Source organism: Cinclus cinclus, chromosome 18 (assembly GCF_963662255.1).
Source record: "Cinclus cinclus chromosome 18, bCinCin1.1, whole genome shotgun sequence".
In the NCBI taxonomy this organism is placed as follows: Eukaryota; Metazoa; Chordata; class Aves; order Passeriformes; family Cinclidae; genus Cinclus; species Cinclus cinclus.
The window spans coordinates 2,196,909-2,211,607 of NC_085063.1; the positions used below are offsets into that span (position 1 = coordinate 2,196,909).

General features: G+C 47.0%; 1 protein-coding gene across 1 annotated transcript in view; it reads left to right on the top strand.

Moving 5' to 3' along the window:
* Positions 1–13,452, top strand: part of LOC134051190 (fer-1-like protein 4) — a 37,375-nt gene extending 23,923 nt beyond the window's left edge. Inside the window, exons 32-45 of the mRNA XM_062504789.1 lie at positions 189–237; positions 1,329–1,435; positions 1,795–1,926; positions 2,634–2,744; positions 3,208–3,335; positions 3,809–3,979; positions 4,747–4,901; positions 6,788–6,963; positions 7,965–8,050; positions 9,007–9,105; positions 9,382–9,623; positions 11,523–11,794; positions 12,545–12,645; positions 13,181–13,452. Of these exons, the coding sequence (XP_062360773.1) occupies positions 189–237; positions 1,329–1,435; positions 1,795–1,926; positions 2,634–2,744; positions 3,208–3,335; positions 3,809–3,979; positions 4,747–4,901; positions 6,788–6,963; positions 7,965–8,050; positions 9,007–9,105; positions 9,382–9,623; positions 11,523–11,794; positions 12,545–12,645; positions 13,181–13,361 (2,010 nt within the window). The 3' untranslated portion in view covers positions 13,362–13,452. The remainder of the gene's footprint in view (positions 1–188; positions 238–1,328; positions 1,436–1,794; positions 1,927–2,633; positions 2,745–3,207; positions 3,336–3,808; positions 3,980–4,746; positions 4,902–6,787; positions 6,964–7,964; positions 8,051–9,006; positions 9,106–9,381; positions 9,624–11,522; positions 11,795–12,544; positions 12,646–13,180) is intronic.
* The last annotated feature ends 1,247 nt before the right edge of the window (positions 13,453–14,699 follow it).

A 14,699-nucleotide genomic window follows, 5' to 3' on the forward strand; every position in this document is an offset into this window, starting at 1 on the left:
TAGCAGGAGGATCTGGGGAGAAGAAAAAGTCATTAAGACACTCATTGGATACCATCCTGCAATGATGTTACTGCTGAATGATTTCATGCTTGTATTACTCTGCTGGCAGGAAAATGTAAGCGTTCTGTGCTTGGAAGGAGAAGCCTTTTCTGTCAGGGATCTGAGGTGAATGTTTCTATATGTTTCAGGCATGCAGTGATGAGGAGGATGCTGAAAATGATGACCTGAATGATGCAGGTGAGTTCTCTATCAATACCCCACTCTTTACTGGGGAGAACCAAGATTTTATACCATCCCAGAGGGTACTGGGCTTGTGGTGTCTGTGCAGACAACAACCTTGCAACATTCAGCAACAAGATAAAAATGAGCAGAGAGGCTATTTCAAGTTGAAAACACCAAACTTTCCTGAAAAATAATTTGGAAAATAGTCAGAAAAGTCCTGCAAAATGGTGGAGTCTTTTAAAATGGTGTTAAAGCAAGTGCTTTCCTGTGTGAACAAAATGCAGAAGTGGTGGATGGAGAGAGGATGGCGGACAGGAAAAACTGTCCAAGAGCTAGGCATCACTTTGTGCTCATGGGATACTCACCTGTGTTACAGGTGAATCAGGTGACAGAAGGTAACAGAGGTAACAGACAATAATAACAATCTTTTTATGATCTGAGAACAGTGTTACAGCTGTAGGTTCAGGTTTGCAGAGGTGTAAGCAGGGAGTCATATAGCTCTGACCTGGGAAAATGTGAAGTATAAAAATTATGTAAATACATTTTAAGGAGAAGCCTTGAAGGTATCTGCATGCCATTAGCGCTCGAGGGGTCTGGAGCTTTGGGAAATGGGACAAGGACACACCCACTCTGTTTTTGGTTTGGTGGTGCTCCTGGGAAGGGTCTAGACATGCTCTCTCCAACTCAGTTGGCTGTGCCAAAAGCATCAGTGATGCCACTCTAACCAGCAGGCCAGCAAAAAAGCACTCATCCAAAGAGAAGGGTGGGCTCTCCTCTGTGCCTTCCCTGACAGCATCTGTGAGCTGGCCCAACCACCTTCCTTCATTTGCTTTCTGCCCAATTCCTGTCTGAATAGCAGCCATGAAGGCAAACATGCAGGTAGATCTGTGCCAAATTTTGTCCTCCCACCCATCCAGCCATGCCGTGCTGGGAAACCTGAGATGCCAGAAGGACACCTGTTACAAACAGCAATAACTCCAGTTTCCATGACACAGCCTAAAGCTCTGGGTGAAAGCAGAAGTTGGGGCTGGGATAATTTCACATAGAGACACTTGACATGATGGGCAAAATCAGAGTGTTTCCTAATCTCTTACTGTTATTTCTAGATGGAGGGAATTTAAATGCATCTTCTATTGACATAGAAGCAGAAGATGAGGCAGTGACTGAAGCTGAACATGCCCAACCCAAGAGGAAGCTCATTGCCACCCTTCAGGTGATAACTGGGGTGACCTAGTATCTTTCAGACCTGGCCCTTTGTCCGTGTCTTCCTCACCTTCCTACAGTGGAAGTTATACTGGGAGGAGAACCTGCAGTGTATGCTGTGGCCCCATCATTGCTGTACTTTGATGCAGCTAGTAAGACCTTAGAGCCAAGCTGAGATGTGCATCCACATCCAAGGCTGGCCGAAGGATATGCAGGAAAACAATTAACACCCTGCACTAAGTAATACAGGAGTAAGGTAGGACTAGGTGAAATGGTTGAAACAGAGAAGGGGTGATTCCCCTTCCTTTCTGATTCCCCTTCCCTTTAAGATGGCAGAAAAGGCCCAAAATTACTTTCTACTTATTTCAGATCTACAACTCTGAGCTGGAAAATGAGTTTGGTAATTTTGAAGACTGGTTGTGTATTTTCCCCCTTCATCGTGGCAAAGCAAATGAAGATGAAGATGGAAATGAGGATGAACATTATGTGGGGAAGTACAAGGTACTGTTTCATTTGGATGACATTTGTGCTTCTTATGGAAGAAGTCCTTATGACCTGTATTTTAGAGCAAGCCAACACCAGTAAAAACTTGCAGAGTGCATGGGTGTGCAGGTTGGGCTGCAGCATGGCCAGAGTAATGTTGCTGCCTGTTGAAGCAATTGTACTGTGCTTCAGTACAGTTCTATTTATAAACCCATCCAATTTAGATTTTTTAGCTGCTACAAGGAGAAAGCATGAAGCTTAAAGGACTCCTGGCTGCGGCCTCTGGGTATAGTCAGTATGCATATAAGTATTATATAAGTAAGCTTTACTGGTTTTAAAATTAGCAAAACTTATTTAAAAGAGGCATCATCCTCCTATCCAGGAGCTCTTGAAGACTCTGAAATATCAACTACAAAAACTGTAGCTGTCCCTAGAATACCTTTGGTGTCCTCTGTCTTTGGCAGTCCAAAGAGCCTAGAGGTGCTCAGATCTGACATTGGCAATGGTATGACAGCCTGCAGCCTAAATTGCAAGCAGGGATTCATGGGGCCATGTGGACATGATTGGATCTTTGGGAAGGACTGTCCCCATAGGCATAGGGTGTCTGTGGTCTGCATGGGGAAATGGCTCTCATTTTCTAGTTGGCAGGTGAAGCTGGTGGCTCCAATCCTTTCTGAGATATTCCCATTTATATCCAGCTGTTCATTGAAAAGTGTTTTCTGCAGGGCTCCTTCTATGTCTACCCTGCTGAAGAAGCTGTTACAGAACCCAAGGTCTCCCGGGGCATTCCAAGGAACAGACCCATCAAGGTTCTTGTAAGAGTTTACATTGTTAAGGTAAGTCTCTGGTGGAGGTGGCAGTAATGCTTGGTGGTCACTCCCCTCCCTGTGGAGTGTCTGCCATTCTCTGCTCAATAGATGTGAGCAGGGGCACTCATGAAAAAAATGTAATGCTGGCTTGAAGCCTCTTCCAGTGGAAGGCACCTACATCCTTTCCATGAAGGGTCTTCCATGCTTTGTAACTTGAGGATGGGCAGATGGGCATTTCTTGGCTCCTCATATCTGAGGATATGAGAAGGTTCATACCTTGAGATCATGAACAAGGAGGTGGGTCCACAGCTGAAGACATCACTGGCTTGTACAGTGAGGATTTGTGTGGGAATAAGTGGCTGTTTCACTGCTGGGGTAGTTGCTGGAGGGACCTGACCAAGCAGGCTTGGGTGGTGTCAGGCCTGTGCAGTGCTCCTTGTGCTGGTTGCTCTCCACAGCTATGTACAGCACTATCTTCTGTATATTCCAGGCTACAAATCTGTCTCCAGCAGACCCCAATGGCAAAGCAGACCCCTATGTGGTGGTGACTGTGGGGCAGCAGCAGAAGGACACAAAGGAGAGATACATCCCAAAGCAGCTCAATCCTGTGTTTGGAGAGTATGCAGGAAGTTTTCATCTAGCAGGTTTAATAAGAACAGTGCAAATCTGGGGCTTGGAAAGTGGCTCAGCATGTAAGGTCTTCTGTTCCTTTCTGATGGAGAACCTTGTGGTTTAACACAAAGCCCCAGGGCATGTCTCTTGCCTCCAGCTCAGGTGTCATCATGCTTTGCGTTAGGAGGCTAGTACACCCAAGGACTTGATTTAAAATTGGAAGCCAAACATTGGAGAACTTTATCCCTAACTCCAGACCCTCCATCTGAGCCATACATTCCTGGAAAACTAATTCTTTTGTTTGAACATGCATACTGAAAATTGCATGTACTGAATTTAGAGAAAACCAATGTTTATCAGAGACCTTTAAGTTCTCAAATACAGTTCTTGAACATGTTAATCGGGATTATCAAAGCAGAGCATGTGTTTAATTTCGATTTTCTTTTCTAATTGCACTTCCCTTGTTTGATTTTGTCCAGAGTTGTGGAGCTGACAGTCTCCTTTCCCATGGAATCAGAACTCAGTGTGGCAATATTTGACCATGATTTGGTTGGATCTGATGATCTGATTGGGGAGACCAAGATTGACTTGGAGAATCGATTCTACAGCAAGCACAGGGCCAACTGTGGAGTGGCTGCACAGTATGACCTGTAGGTACCAGTGTGACACATTAAGGCCATAGACATTCTTCTCACCTGCCACATGTGGGTAACAGAGCTCTTCCTGTTCTGCAAGACAGAATATGCATTTGCATTTGCTCCACAGATTCACTACAAGTTACATAGATATCTCTTTAGACACCTGTCAGCTTCCTGTGATAGCTCTAATTCCTACTGCAAACCAATATACCTTGCATAATATTGCAAAAAAATTCTTTATTGCTTATACATTAGTGTTCTGTGAGAAAAGTGCTTCCTTGACTCTGACCTCTTTCAGAAAGTACAGCAGTTTCTCTGGCAGCATTTTGTAAGCAGAACATCTCAGGACAACTGATTTCCTTTGGCCTCCTTCCATATGGATTCTCCAGTGTCTTCGGCCACTTTTCTGCATGCTTCTCTTACTCTGCTATTGGAAAATTAGCTGTGGGAATGGAGTTGAGTACCCAGCACAGCTAAAACCTCTTTCTCACTTAGGAACTGCATCTAGAATTGCTCCTGATGCTAGCATTACTTCTACTGCTCAGAAGCTAATAGTTCTGTGGGGTGAAAGTCCAGCTTGTTGTCTGTCAAGTTAGAGTTTGTTTAGCTTTTTCATTCATTCAGATTTTTTGTAACCTTTTTAAGCCCAGTATTTTCCCAGTGAAAATCTAAGGAGGCTTCTAGTGATATAGCCTGTGCCTTGGAAAGGAAGGTTGTTTAATGGCCTAGAAAAGAAATTTAAGCTGAAGAAGTTATTGATGTTTTCTTTTTCCATGCAGAAATGGCTACAACATGTGGCGAGATGCTTTTAAACCCACACAGATCTTGGATAGTTTATGCAAGAAAAACTCAATCCCTGCTGCAGAGTACAGATGGGAGGAGGTCAAAGTAGACAATAAAATATTCAAGGTCCCTCCAGAAGCTTTTCCTGAAGGTACAGAGGGCTTGTTGAACTGATCCCTTAAACAGCTGCCTGTGCTTAGCAATGCACATGCTGGTCTGGGAGCCCACCAGCCTCTTTTCCCTGAGAGACTTCCCCACTCTGTGCCCTGCATGGCCTAGTTTTTTGGGTCACTTTGAGGTGCATCCTTGGTTCACTGCCCTCATTTCAGTGGACACTGTTGCACTGGGAGAAGATGGGATCCGGGCCATTAGGTACCAAAGTTGCTTCCCAGGCAGTGGGTGGAACTAAGTAAACCCACATGCATGACAGTGTTGGTCATGGAGGTTTGTTGTATGCCAGCTTATTCTGGTGGCTGTCTCTATCACAAACTGTACCTTCATCTGTTTATGATCACTGTCAGCAAGATAATGAAGTCTTGTTTGGGGTTATGCGTATTTTGGAGGGTTTTTTTGTTTCGTTTTTTTATTGTTATGGGTGTTTGTTTTGGTTGGTTGGGGTTTTTTTGGGGGTGATGGATTTCTGGTTTTCCTTAATGTTTTAGGGGTTTTTTTTGTTTGTGGATGTTGTTTAGTTTGGGTGTATTATGGGGGGAGGGGGAAGGGAGTGTTTTTTTCAGTCTTCTTTCTTTTTTTTTAGCTGTCTTTGTCCAGGAAAGCACTGTGCTTCCAGTGGCTTCAGGTGCCTTGGGTGATTCCACACTGCTCCTGTCTACTGTTGATCTCCACCTTGTGGGCAACTTCTACTTGTCATTTGCTGTTTTCTTTCCTTCTAACTGGCATTACAAATCCTGAGCCAGGGCCACAGATGTCCAAGAATACACCAAGCTTTCACAGGCTCCACCAGCAATGATAGAGAACTTCCCTCAGCAAAGGCCAGGCCCTGCTGTAGCCAACACCTGTGCAGTTGAATTCAACCTCAAGGAAAGATGAGAGCAGATGTGGCTCACTTGTGGATGGTTGAGCACTGCAAGGCAATGCTATGTAGCCTATAGGAAGTATAATCCCTGGCCTTACTTGCTCAGAGTGAGGATAACTACGTGTATGGCTTATTTTACTTTCTCCTTGTTTCAGTGCAATTGTTCCTAAGTTTTCTGGTGGTCTCTATGGCTTATACAAAGAAGGGAAAATAAATGCTACTCAGGAGAGGGCAAGGAGCCTCCAGAAGCCCTTTTCCCCTTTTTTCAGGTCACTGGAGAGCTGAAGAGGGAGAAACAAGGTGCTCTCCTGGTGCTCCCTGACAGCTGGCTCTGGTTCCAAGACAGCTGCAGCTGGTACTCTGTGAACCTCTGCTGTGCGTGAGCACTGCTTGGAATGGTTTAGGTCTCAGACTGATATCCAAGGGGCAGATGCACTCCATAAACCCAGGAGTGGGTGGGTCATTATGCCCTCACTTGTTGGCCCTGGCTTTTCTCCCACCAGCAAGATTTGGTTTTAAACTGCCATTTGGCTTTGCTGTGCCAAAGGGGTCAATTACTAATTGTGTTCATTAACAGAGAGCACAGCTGCATTTCTTGAGAGTGGCAAGTAATGCTTTCCAGTAGCACCTCTCTGGAAAGAATTAATGAGTGGATCTGTTGGCACTACCACAGAGATGTGGGGACTTAAACTGCCCCAGAGGGTCATGTCCTCCTCAATGTCTCTTGGATCTTTTTCCCAGGGCCAGGGTAAATTATTTTTTGCCTTTTCCATTGCATTTCCCTTGGCTTGTTTCCTTCCTCCTGCCATTTCTTATCACTGCAACATATTGAACTCACTCCCTTCATCTTTGCCCTCCTGCTTCTCCCCATTTGTTTTTCTGGAGAGGTGCTTGTTTGCAAAGTCCATCATCTCCTGTTACTTGTGCTAGTGACTGATGTCCTGACATGACTCTTGCTGGCCAGAAGCCTTCATGTTCTCCCTGGCTGTGTCCTGCTGCAGAGGCTTCTGTGAGGAACAAGAGAGAAGTGGCAAATGAGAACTTGGTGGATGTTGAACATAAGGCTTTGTACGTCCTGCAGCACTGGGAAGAGATGCCAGGATATGGGTACAAGCTAGTACCAGAGCATGTGGAAATCCGGTCTTTGTACAACCCGGAGAACCCTGGGCTAGTGCAGGTGAGATGTGTCTCTGTGCCAAACCTCAGCATGGTTTCAGGGCAGGACCTTCTGGACAGCTGGTTTCCAGCCCCTGCTCTGGTCTCCTGTGAATCTTATGCATTGTCCCCTTCCTGGTGGGTGACTGGAGCTGTGTCTGTGGATGGCTGGCCCATCTATGAAGTGAGGACGTTGGCCGTGGTTGTCCTTTGCTCACATCTACCTTCTGACCTCTCATAATGCTTCTGGACACCCTTTCCTCAAGGAACTTCTGTTCATTGATGCTGTGTTCACAGTACTGGTGACGCAGAGTCCTTCCTGTCTCTGCAGGCCATTTAGCACTGCTCTGGTGAGGATTCTGTGTGTGTGCCAATAGACCTGCTCTGCTTTTGAGCCCTGCCACCATGCACCCCCGTGGCTGATGATATCCTTGCCTACACCTGCCTCTTCTGTGTTGTCCCTTATCACTGCTGTTTTGCAAGAACCTTGTTCTGCACCCTTGGCTTCCCCCTGGCTAGAGAAGAAACATCCATTCTTAGTTTTGTGAAATGCAGTCACCTCAACTCACCATTTTAATGTCCTGCACTGAAATCTCCTGTTCCCTTGGGTGCTGGAGGTTTGAACAAAGCAGAGTTCTGCAGTCATGATGGCTTTGTTTGGCATTGGAAATGCATGTGGGGAGAGCAGAGTCAGACCCATCACTTCTTAGTTTTGTTGGTTTTGCTTAACCATTGCATCACCATATGCTCCTCATTAAGACAGAGGGATGTTTGCCTCTGTTTGAAATGGATTCAGTGTAGGTGAAATGGTCTTTCTTGGGAGCAGAAATAAGCAATCTTTCATAGCCTTAATTTTTTTCCTGTGTAGAATCCAATCTCATGTCACTCTCAGGTGGTGGGAATGGAGAGAACCAAGCAGGGGCTTTCTGATGAGAACTTTCCTTGCAGGAACAAGCCCTTGTTCCTTGAAGAGCTGGAGAGTGGTCTGTCATTTGAAGTGTCTTTGCTGTCTTCTCTCATCAGGGCTCTTTGCACATGTGGATTGACATGTTTCCAAATGATGTCCCTGCACCACCACCCATCAACATCAAGCCACGACTGCCTGTCAGGTAGCACCTGTGGAGCTAGGCCTGGGGCTGGTGGGCTGCAGGAAGGATCAATGTCCCCTTGCCATGGCTGGTGGGATGTGCCACAGGGCACAGGCTGAGGGGTCAGTGCTGGTGTGGCATGTAGCCCTCTTTGCTCCAGCTCTGACCACAGGATGTTCTCTTCAGTGTGTTATCCTGGGCCATAAGAGCTTCAGCTGCACAAAGGTTTGGGAAAGGGCAGGTTAATTGTCTCTATGGCTGGACATAAAGGTAATAGAAACCCTGGCCAGAGCTACTCATCAAACTCTATTCTGGCTAGTGGACAGATGTCCTTGGGAGCCTGGAGAAGTGCAGTTGAAAGAAGAAATCTGCTGTTTTCAAGGATTTAATGGTACTTTTGAGATGGAGGGTCCAGATTATTCTCAGACATGCACCTGAAAGGACAAGAGATAATGAATACAAATTGCAGCAAGGGAAACTCCAACTGAATATAGGGAAAACATTTTCCTAGTGAGAGGGAAGCTACCTTGGAATAGGGACAGATTGACTCAGATGTGCAGGGATGTCCATCCTTCGTGATATTAAAAACTAATGCAGACAAGGCCCTGACCAATTGACCTACTATTAAGCTAGGGCAAGAGCTTGGAGCAGAGACTGCAGAGATCCCTTCCTATCTAAGCTTTTCTGTGCTCCTATGGCTTAGTAGAGCTGGGTGGATTTCCCATGCACCAGGGACTTGATTTGCAAAAGATACCTGTGTTGACTGTGGGTGTTTGTCTTGTAGGGTTGTAGTGTCCAGAAAGGGTTTTATGCCTGGGAGTGAGACTGCTGGGCTGTGCTTGGCAGGAGGAGCAGGGGGAACCACACTGCTGGGAAGGTTCAAGTCCTGCTGCTCTGGCATTGTGTTCTGGGCTTGATCTGCCCTCCCAGGCATGAGGGACAAGGACATGTGTCTCACCTCTGTGTCCTTCCCACAGCTATGAGCTCCGTGTGATTATCTGGAACACGGACAATGTGATCCTTGATGATGTCAACCCAGTAACAGGAGAGCCTTCCAGCGACATCTACGTGAAAAGGTCTGGTGGTAATGAGTGGGAGGCCAGAGCCTGGCTGCCCTGCTCCCTGCCCTGGCCTACATACTCACTTGCCTCCTCTGAACCTCTGCTCCTCCTTGCCTTGGGGTGAGGTGCCCAATTCCTCTCCATGGGCTGCTGTAACCCCAGAGATATTGCCCAGCTGTTTCTCTGGTTTGACCCTTTCTTGCTACTCCATGGGGTTCAGTGCTTCCATCCTTTTGCTCTGCCTTTGAGGCTGGCTGACAAGGGTAGAGGGTAACTGAGTTTTTCCTGCAGCTGGATAAAAGGTCTTGACCATGACAAGCAGGAGACAGATGTACACTTTAACTCCTTGACTGGGGAAGGCAATTTCAACTGGAGGTTCATCTTCCGCTTCAATTATCTCCCAACTGAGAAGGAGATCACCTACAAGAAAAAGGACTCTGTCTTCTCCATGGAGGAATCAGAATTTCGGGAGCCGGCTGTTCTGGTCCTCCAGGTCTGGGATTATGACAGGATTTCAGCAAATGACTTTCTAGGTATGGTGTTACCTGCTGGAAGTGAGGTGACCTGTCCCTTACCTTGCTAGAGCGTTACAACATTTCCCTGGCGTTCAGCTCTCTGAGCAGGGACAGTAGGGCTATCAGATCAAACTCTTCAGCCCAGCAGTCACCTGGGCTGGTTTTTTACACCTGAGCTATAGACAGAGGCTGGAGATAGGCACCTTTCCTACACAGACATGTAGTACTTGCGTGCTTATCCCAGGGCCTTGGTGTATTTTTTCAGGGCCTGTCACACCACAGGACTTCCAGGTTCTACTTCCTCACAACCTTTCAATAAACTTGCTTGTTTTCCATGCTCTTGGACATGCAGATCTCAAAGTCTGGGCCTAAGAGCATTTTCCCCAGGACCTTATGTTTTAGGCACAGGGACAACCTGTGTGAGACTACTGACAACCTTTGTGAGACTATTGGCACTTGAGTTGCAGCATCCCATTGCTGGGGGCTCAGAGCTCCCTGGATGCTCTGGTACTTCCTGGTAATCAGACCTGCTGAGCTGGGCATGCAGCAAGGCCTGGTGCCAAAACAAAGCTAGTGGTGATTCCCCACACATTGTGCTATCACAAATACTGCTGATTCTCTCCCACTTCTGCCATCATCCCCAAGCTTATAGTGCTCTGTTCAGGTGTTCCTCCCTTCTTCAAATGTTAACCTCACCATTAAAAAGCAGCCCCTTTCTCCTACTATCTCCTGGGCATGTTTAAACTCGCCTTATACTTAACCTTTCATAAGTGTATTTAAGCAGCTTTACTGCATGAGGCACTTCCAGTGGTTCACCCATGAAGAACTGAGGCACTAAAGAAAGCATTAACAATTCCAATGATTTCTGGCATGTATAATCTCAGGAACTTCTAGACAGTAAGGAGCTTCTGTAGGGTTTATTGCAATCTCCTCCCCCAAGCAGGGCTGGATGCACTGTAGGTCAGGTTGCTCTGGACATTTTCTGTGTGGGTTTTGATTATCTCCAAGGATGGATTCCCAGCACCGTTCTCTATGACCCTTTCCTGGCTGCACCTTTCTCACAATTCTGAGGTTTTTTTTACTTGCAGCATTTTGTGTCTGTTGCCTTATGTGCTTTATCCATTTCTGAGAAGAGTCTAGCTCCATCTGCTCTGTTGCTTCCTTTATGTTGTGAGGGATGCGATAAGATCTCCCTCTTGACCTCTCTCCTCTGGGCTGAACATATATGTGTCTCTCACCCCTCTTGCTGTGGCACCCACTACAGACTTGACTATCTCAGCCACTAAACACTAGTGGACACCTTTCTTGTATTCGGGGTCCAAAACTGGGCACTGTATCCAGATGCAGTCTCACTTGGAACTGAGCAGAGAACACTCATGTCCCTTGTCTGCTTTTGCCAGTACAGGATGTGGTAAGATTGTTTTGTTGCAAGGGTTAAGTGCCAAAGTGGGACAGGAGCTCATTCTGAGCACAACTGAGGCACAAGGCCAAACAGGGAGATGAACTGAGGCTGTTGCAGGTCTAAGACAAACTTGAAACTTTTGAAGCATTTATAATTTTAAAGCATTATAATTTTATAATTTTAATTGACATTTTCAGGAATTAGAGAGGAAGATGACATGTGAAGAGAGCAGGGTGGAACATGATAAAGGGGTGAAAATAACTCACCATATGAACTCACTAAACAGCCCATATAAAAAAATGAGACCAGACATGGGACTTCTGCCTCTTAGTTTCTAACTTCTGAGCTAGTCCTTTCTTATGCAGAATTTCAGGTTCTCCTGAAAGGTTCTGCTAGATCATTACAGCAGCTGGAACCTGCTCATGACAGTTGGGAGTGTGGAAGAGACAACCAGATGTTGTGTGGGGCTGACCTCAGGGTTTTACCACGTGGTCTCATCTTCCCTGTGCCTGCAGGCTCCATCGAGCTGAAGCTGCATGACATGGTGCGGGCAGCCAAGAGCTCTGAGCATTGCACCATCAAAATGGCCAAGAAGAATGCAGCACCTCGATTCTCCATCTTCCGAAATAAGCGCATGAGGGGCTGGTGGCCTTTCATCAAACTCAGAGATCAAGAAGATGACAAGAGAGAGGAAAGGGAGTACAAGAAGAAAAAGAAGTGGAGCAGCTCAGTCAAACCAGAGGACATGGAATTCACAGACCCCAGTGGGAACAAGTACCTCCTGACGGTAAGGTGGGGTGCTGGCACTGGTAAGCACAGTGTTTTGCCTCTGCTTTGATATGGCAGCCTGTTTTACAGGCACACAACCTACAACGGCTGCAGTGACCCAGCTCTTGCAGGGTCCTGGAGACTTCTTCCATCTAATGCAAATCCCACACTTTGTCTACCCTGTAGAACCAACTGCCATGGCATGCAGGGGTATCTGACTTCATGTATTCCTCTGAGCTTCCCATAGAGCAGTGTTCCATGAGGGGAGTTGCCTTTGTTTAGGAATTTAGTGTTCCCACTGGAACACCCCAGACCATGTTCTCCTTGCTCACTCCTACTCCAAAGCAAGAGGCACATGTCTCCCCATCAGCCAGTCAGGACAGCAGCAGAAGCCTGGGTTTCTGCCTGCCCAAGACAAGCAGGTGACAACTGACCAGGGACAGACTCACTCCTGATACCCCTACTACTGGACCACTGTGTGTCCCCAAGGGCAAATTTTACTCAGTGCCATTGTGGGAGGATGCAGACAAATCGGGTAGTTGGGGAGTTGGTTAAAATACCGGTTCCTGTCTGCAAAACAGTTTCTTACCAGGCCACAGTTTCCACTGGCTGTGAAGTAAGACTCCACCCAATGGAGAAAAAAGCTCTGAGCCATCTGTAAGTGAAACTGGGAGAAAAATACCCAATTATGGCAGGATGTGTGGCAGGTCAGCGGGCTGGTCTGTGAAGCAACACATTCAGCTGTGGCTCAGACATATTGTCCCTCCAGGGTAAGGTGGAAGCGGAGTTCCAGCTGCTGACTGTGGAGGAGGCTGACAAAAGTCCTGTTGGCTTGGGCCGAAAAGGGCCTGAACCCCTGGAAAAACCCAAGTGAGTATCTGTATTATCACCTTTAGGATGCACAGACAGTGCTGTGTTCTCAGCAGCTGTTTGTATGGAAACCAGGAGTATTGCCTTGTCAGGAAGCCAAGAGCAATCACTGAGGCCCTGGGCAGTGAGGTCTTCAGGACCAGGATTCCCAGGGCTTCCCAGAGCTCAAGTGGGTCCACAAGACTTGAGGCTGCAGCACCTGGCCCAGGGTTGATCTCAGGAAGATACTCAAGGCAGCTGTGCCATAACATTGCTTGTCAGGTCTGGTCAGGTCTGTCTGTGTGAAGGGATCCCTTGTGTACAAGGGTGTAGCTTCACTCTGGGGACACTGGGGCAATGTTCCAAGAATCCCATCCTGTTGTCTCTAGCATTTCTACAGGCAGTGAGTTAACTGTAGCCCCTGGGCTGATCCTGCCTGGAAGCAGCAGGAAAAGCTGGTGATTCATGAGGGTAGCAGGACACCAAAGCAGAAGGGCCAACTGTGGTGCTCTGTGGATTGAGCCTCTGCTTATCTATTCTTCTCTTCCTGTTCTAGTCGGCCCAAAACATCTTTCAACTGGTTTGTGAATCCCATTAAGACCTTTGTGTTTTTTATCTGGAAGCGGTATAAGAGATACATAATTATGCTGATTGTTGTCAGTGCTCTGACAATCTTCCTGGTTCTTTTGGTCTACACCATGCCTGGATACATCAGTGAGAAGATCATCAATGGATAAATGCTCTCCAGCAGAAGACTACTCAAAGACAGGGGTGATTGTGGCAGGAATCAAGATAGGATCAGAAAGACTAATGAAACCTGCAGGTGCAGAGACAGCCTAGAGAGGCAGAGATCTGCAGAAGTGAGCTTTGTTTACATCATGAATAAAAGCTCCTTGGCTACTCTCTCTGATACTTGTGTTTTTTAGCTGCTTTCTGGAGCTGGGGGACAACTGGTTTCTTTGTGTGGTACAGGCTGATCCCAGTTCAGCAGTCCTCACTACTGCACTTCTGAGTAGAACAGCAACAAGGACTACACTGGGACAACATGGGATCATGAGTGTGCATCTGTATTTGGTGTTGGGCTGTTGTAAACTAAATAAGTCTTGTCAGCATGGTTTATGGTGCACCAGGGTTCCTGTCATCTGCACAGACAACCCCTGCCATGATCTGATCGCAGTGAAGGTGTTTCAACCAGAGTTTTGAGAGGATAGATTCCTTCTGAGAGGTGCAGGTGAAGCTCAGTGGGACAACAGCTTTTCCAAATAATTTAACTCACTGTGCAGTTTTATAGCAAAGGTGCCTGCCTCATGGCCTTTTGAATGGGGCAGGAATAAAGTATCTTTTGGGGAAAAAACTGAGCAAAGCCAGGCAGGTAGATGTGAAGCAGGTGAGGACTCTGACATGAAGTCAGAAGTCTCTGTGGGGTAGACATGATGTTCCCCCACTGAGTCTAGGGTTCAGCCATGGGGTGGGGACCTCAGAATGGCAGAGAGGGAGGCTTCTCTCCCTCTAGGGGACCTTTGGACTGCAAGGTGGGGGTGAAATAGGCTGCAAAGGGCTCAGGTCATGCAGCACCTGCTTGGGGCTACAGCAAAGCCTTGGACTGTGACAGTGCTGCATCACTCTCTGCATCACTTTCTGCAGGGCCTATTGGGTGGGAGGTTGCCTTCATAAATAGTGTCTGGTCCTCCCCAGCAGTGCCCAGTGCCACTGGTCCATTCAAAAAACCTCAGTGCACTCCAGCACACAACTCTGGAGAGCCCTCTTGGCTCTTTCAGCCATTTCCCACCTGTCAAAACTCTGGCATTGGTCTCCTCCTCATAGCAGATGAAGCCAGTGGATTTTGGTGTCCTTCTTCTTGTTGGTTCAGCTTTTCCCGAGGCCTGGGGCATGCAGAGTGGTTCCCATGGCTCCCACGGGTCCTGGCCGATAGTCTCCTGTCTGATCTCGGACCAAAATGAAGCCAAACAGCTCAGGGAAAAAACCCCAAAAGCTGCTGAAGGATTTCTGCTGCAGTCTCTCCAGGCCAAGCAAAGGGGGAAAAAGAAACTTGTTTAAGCTAACAAAAAACCCAA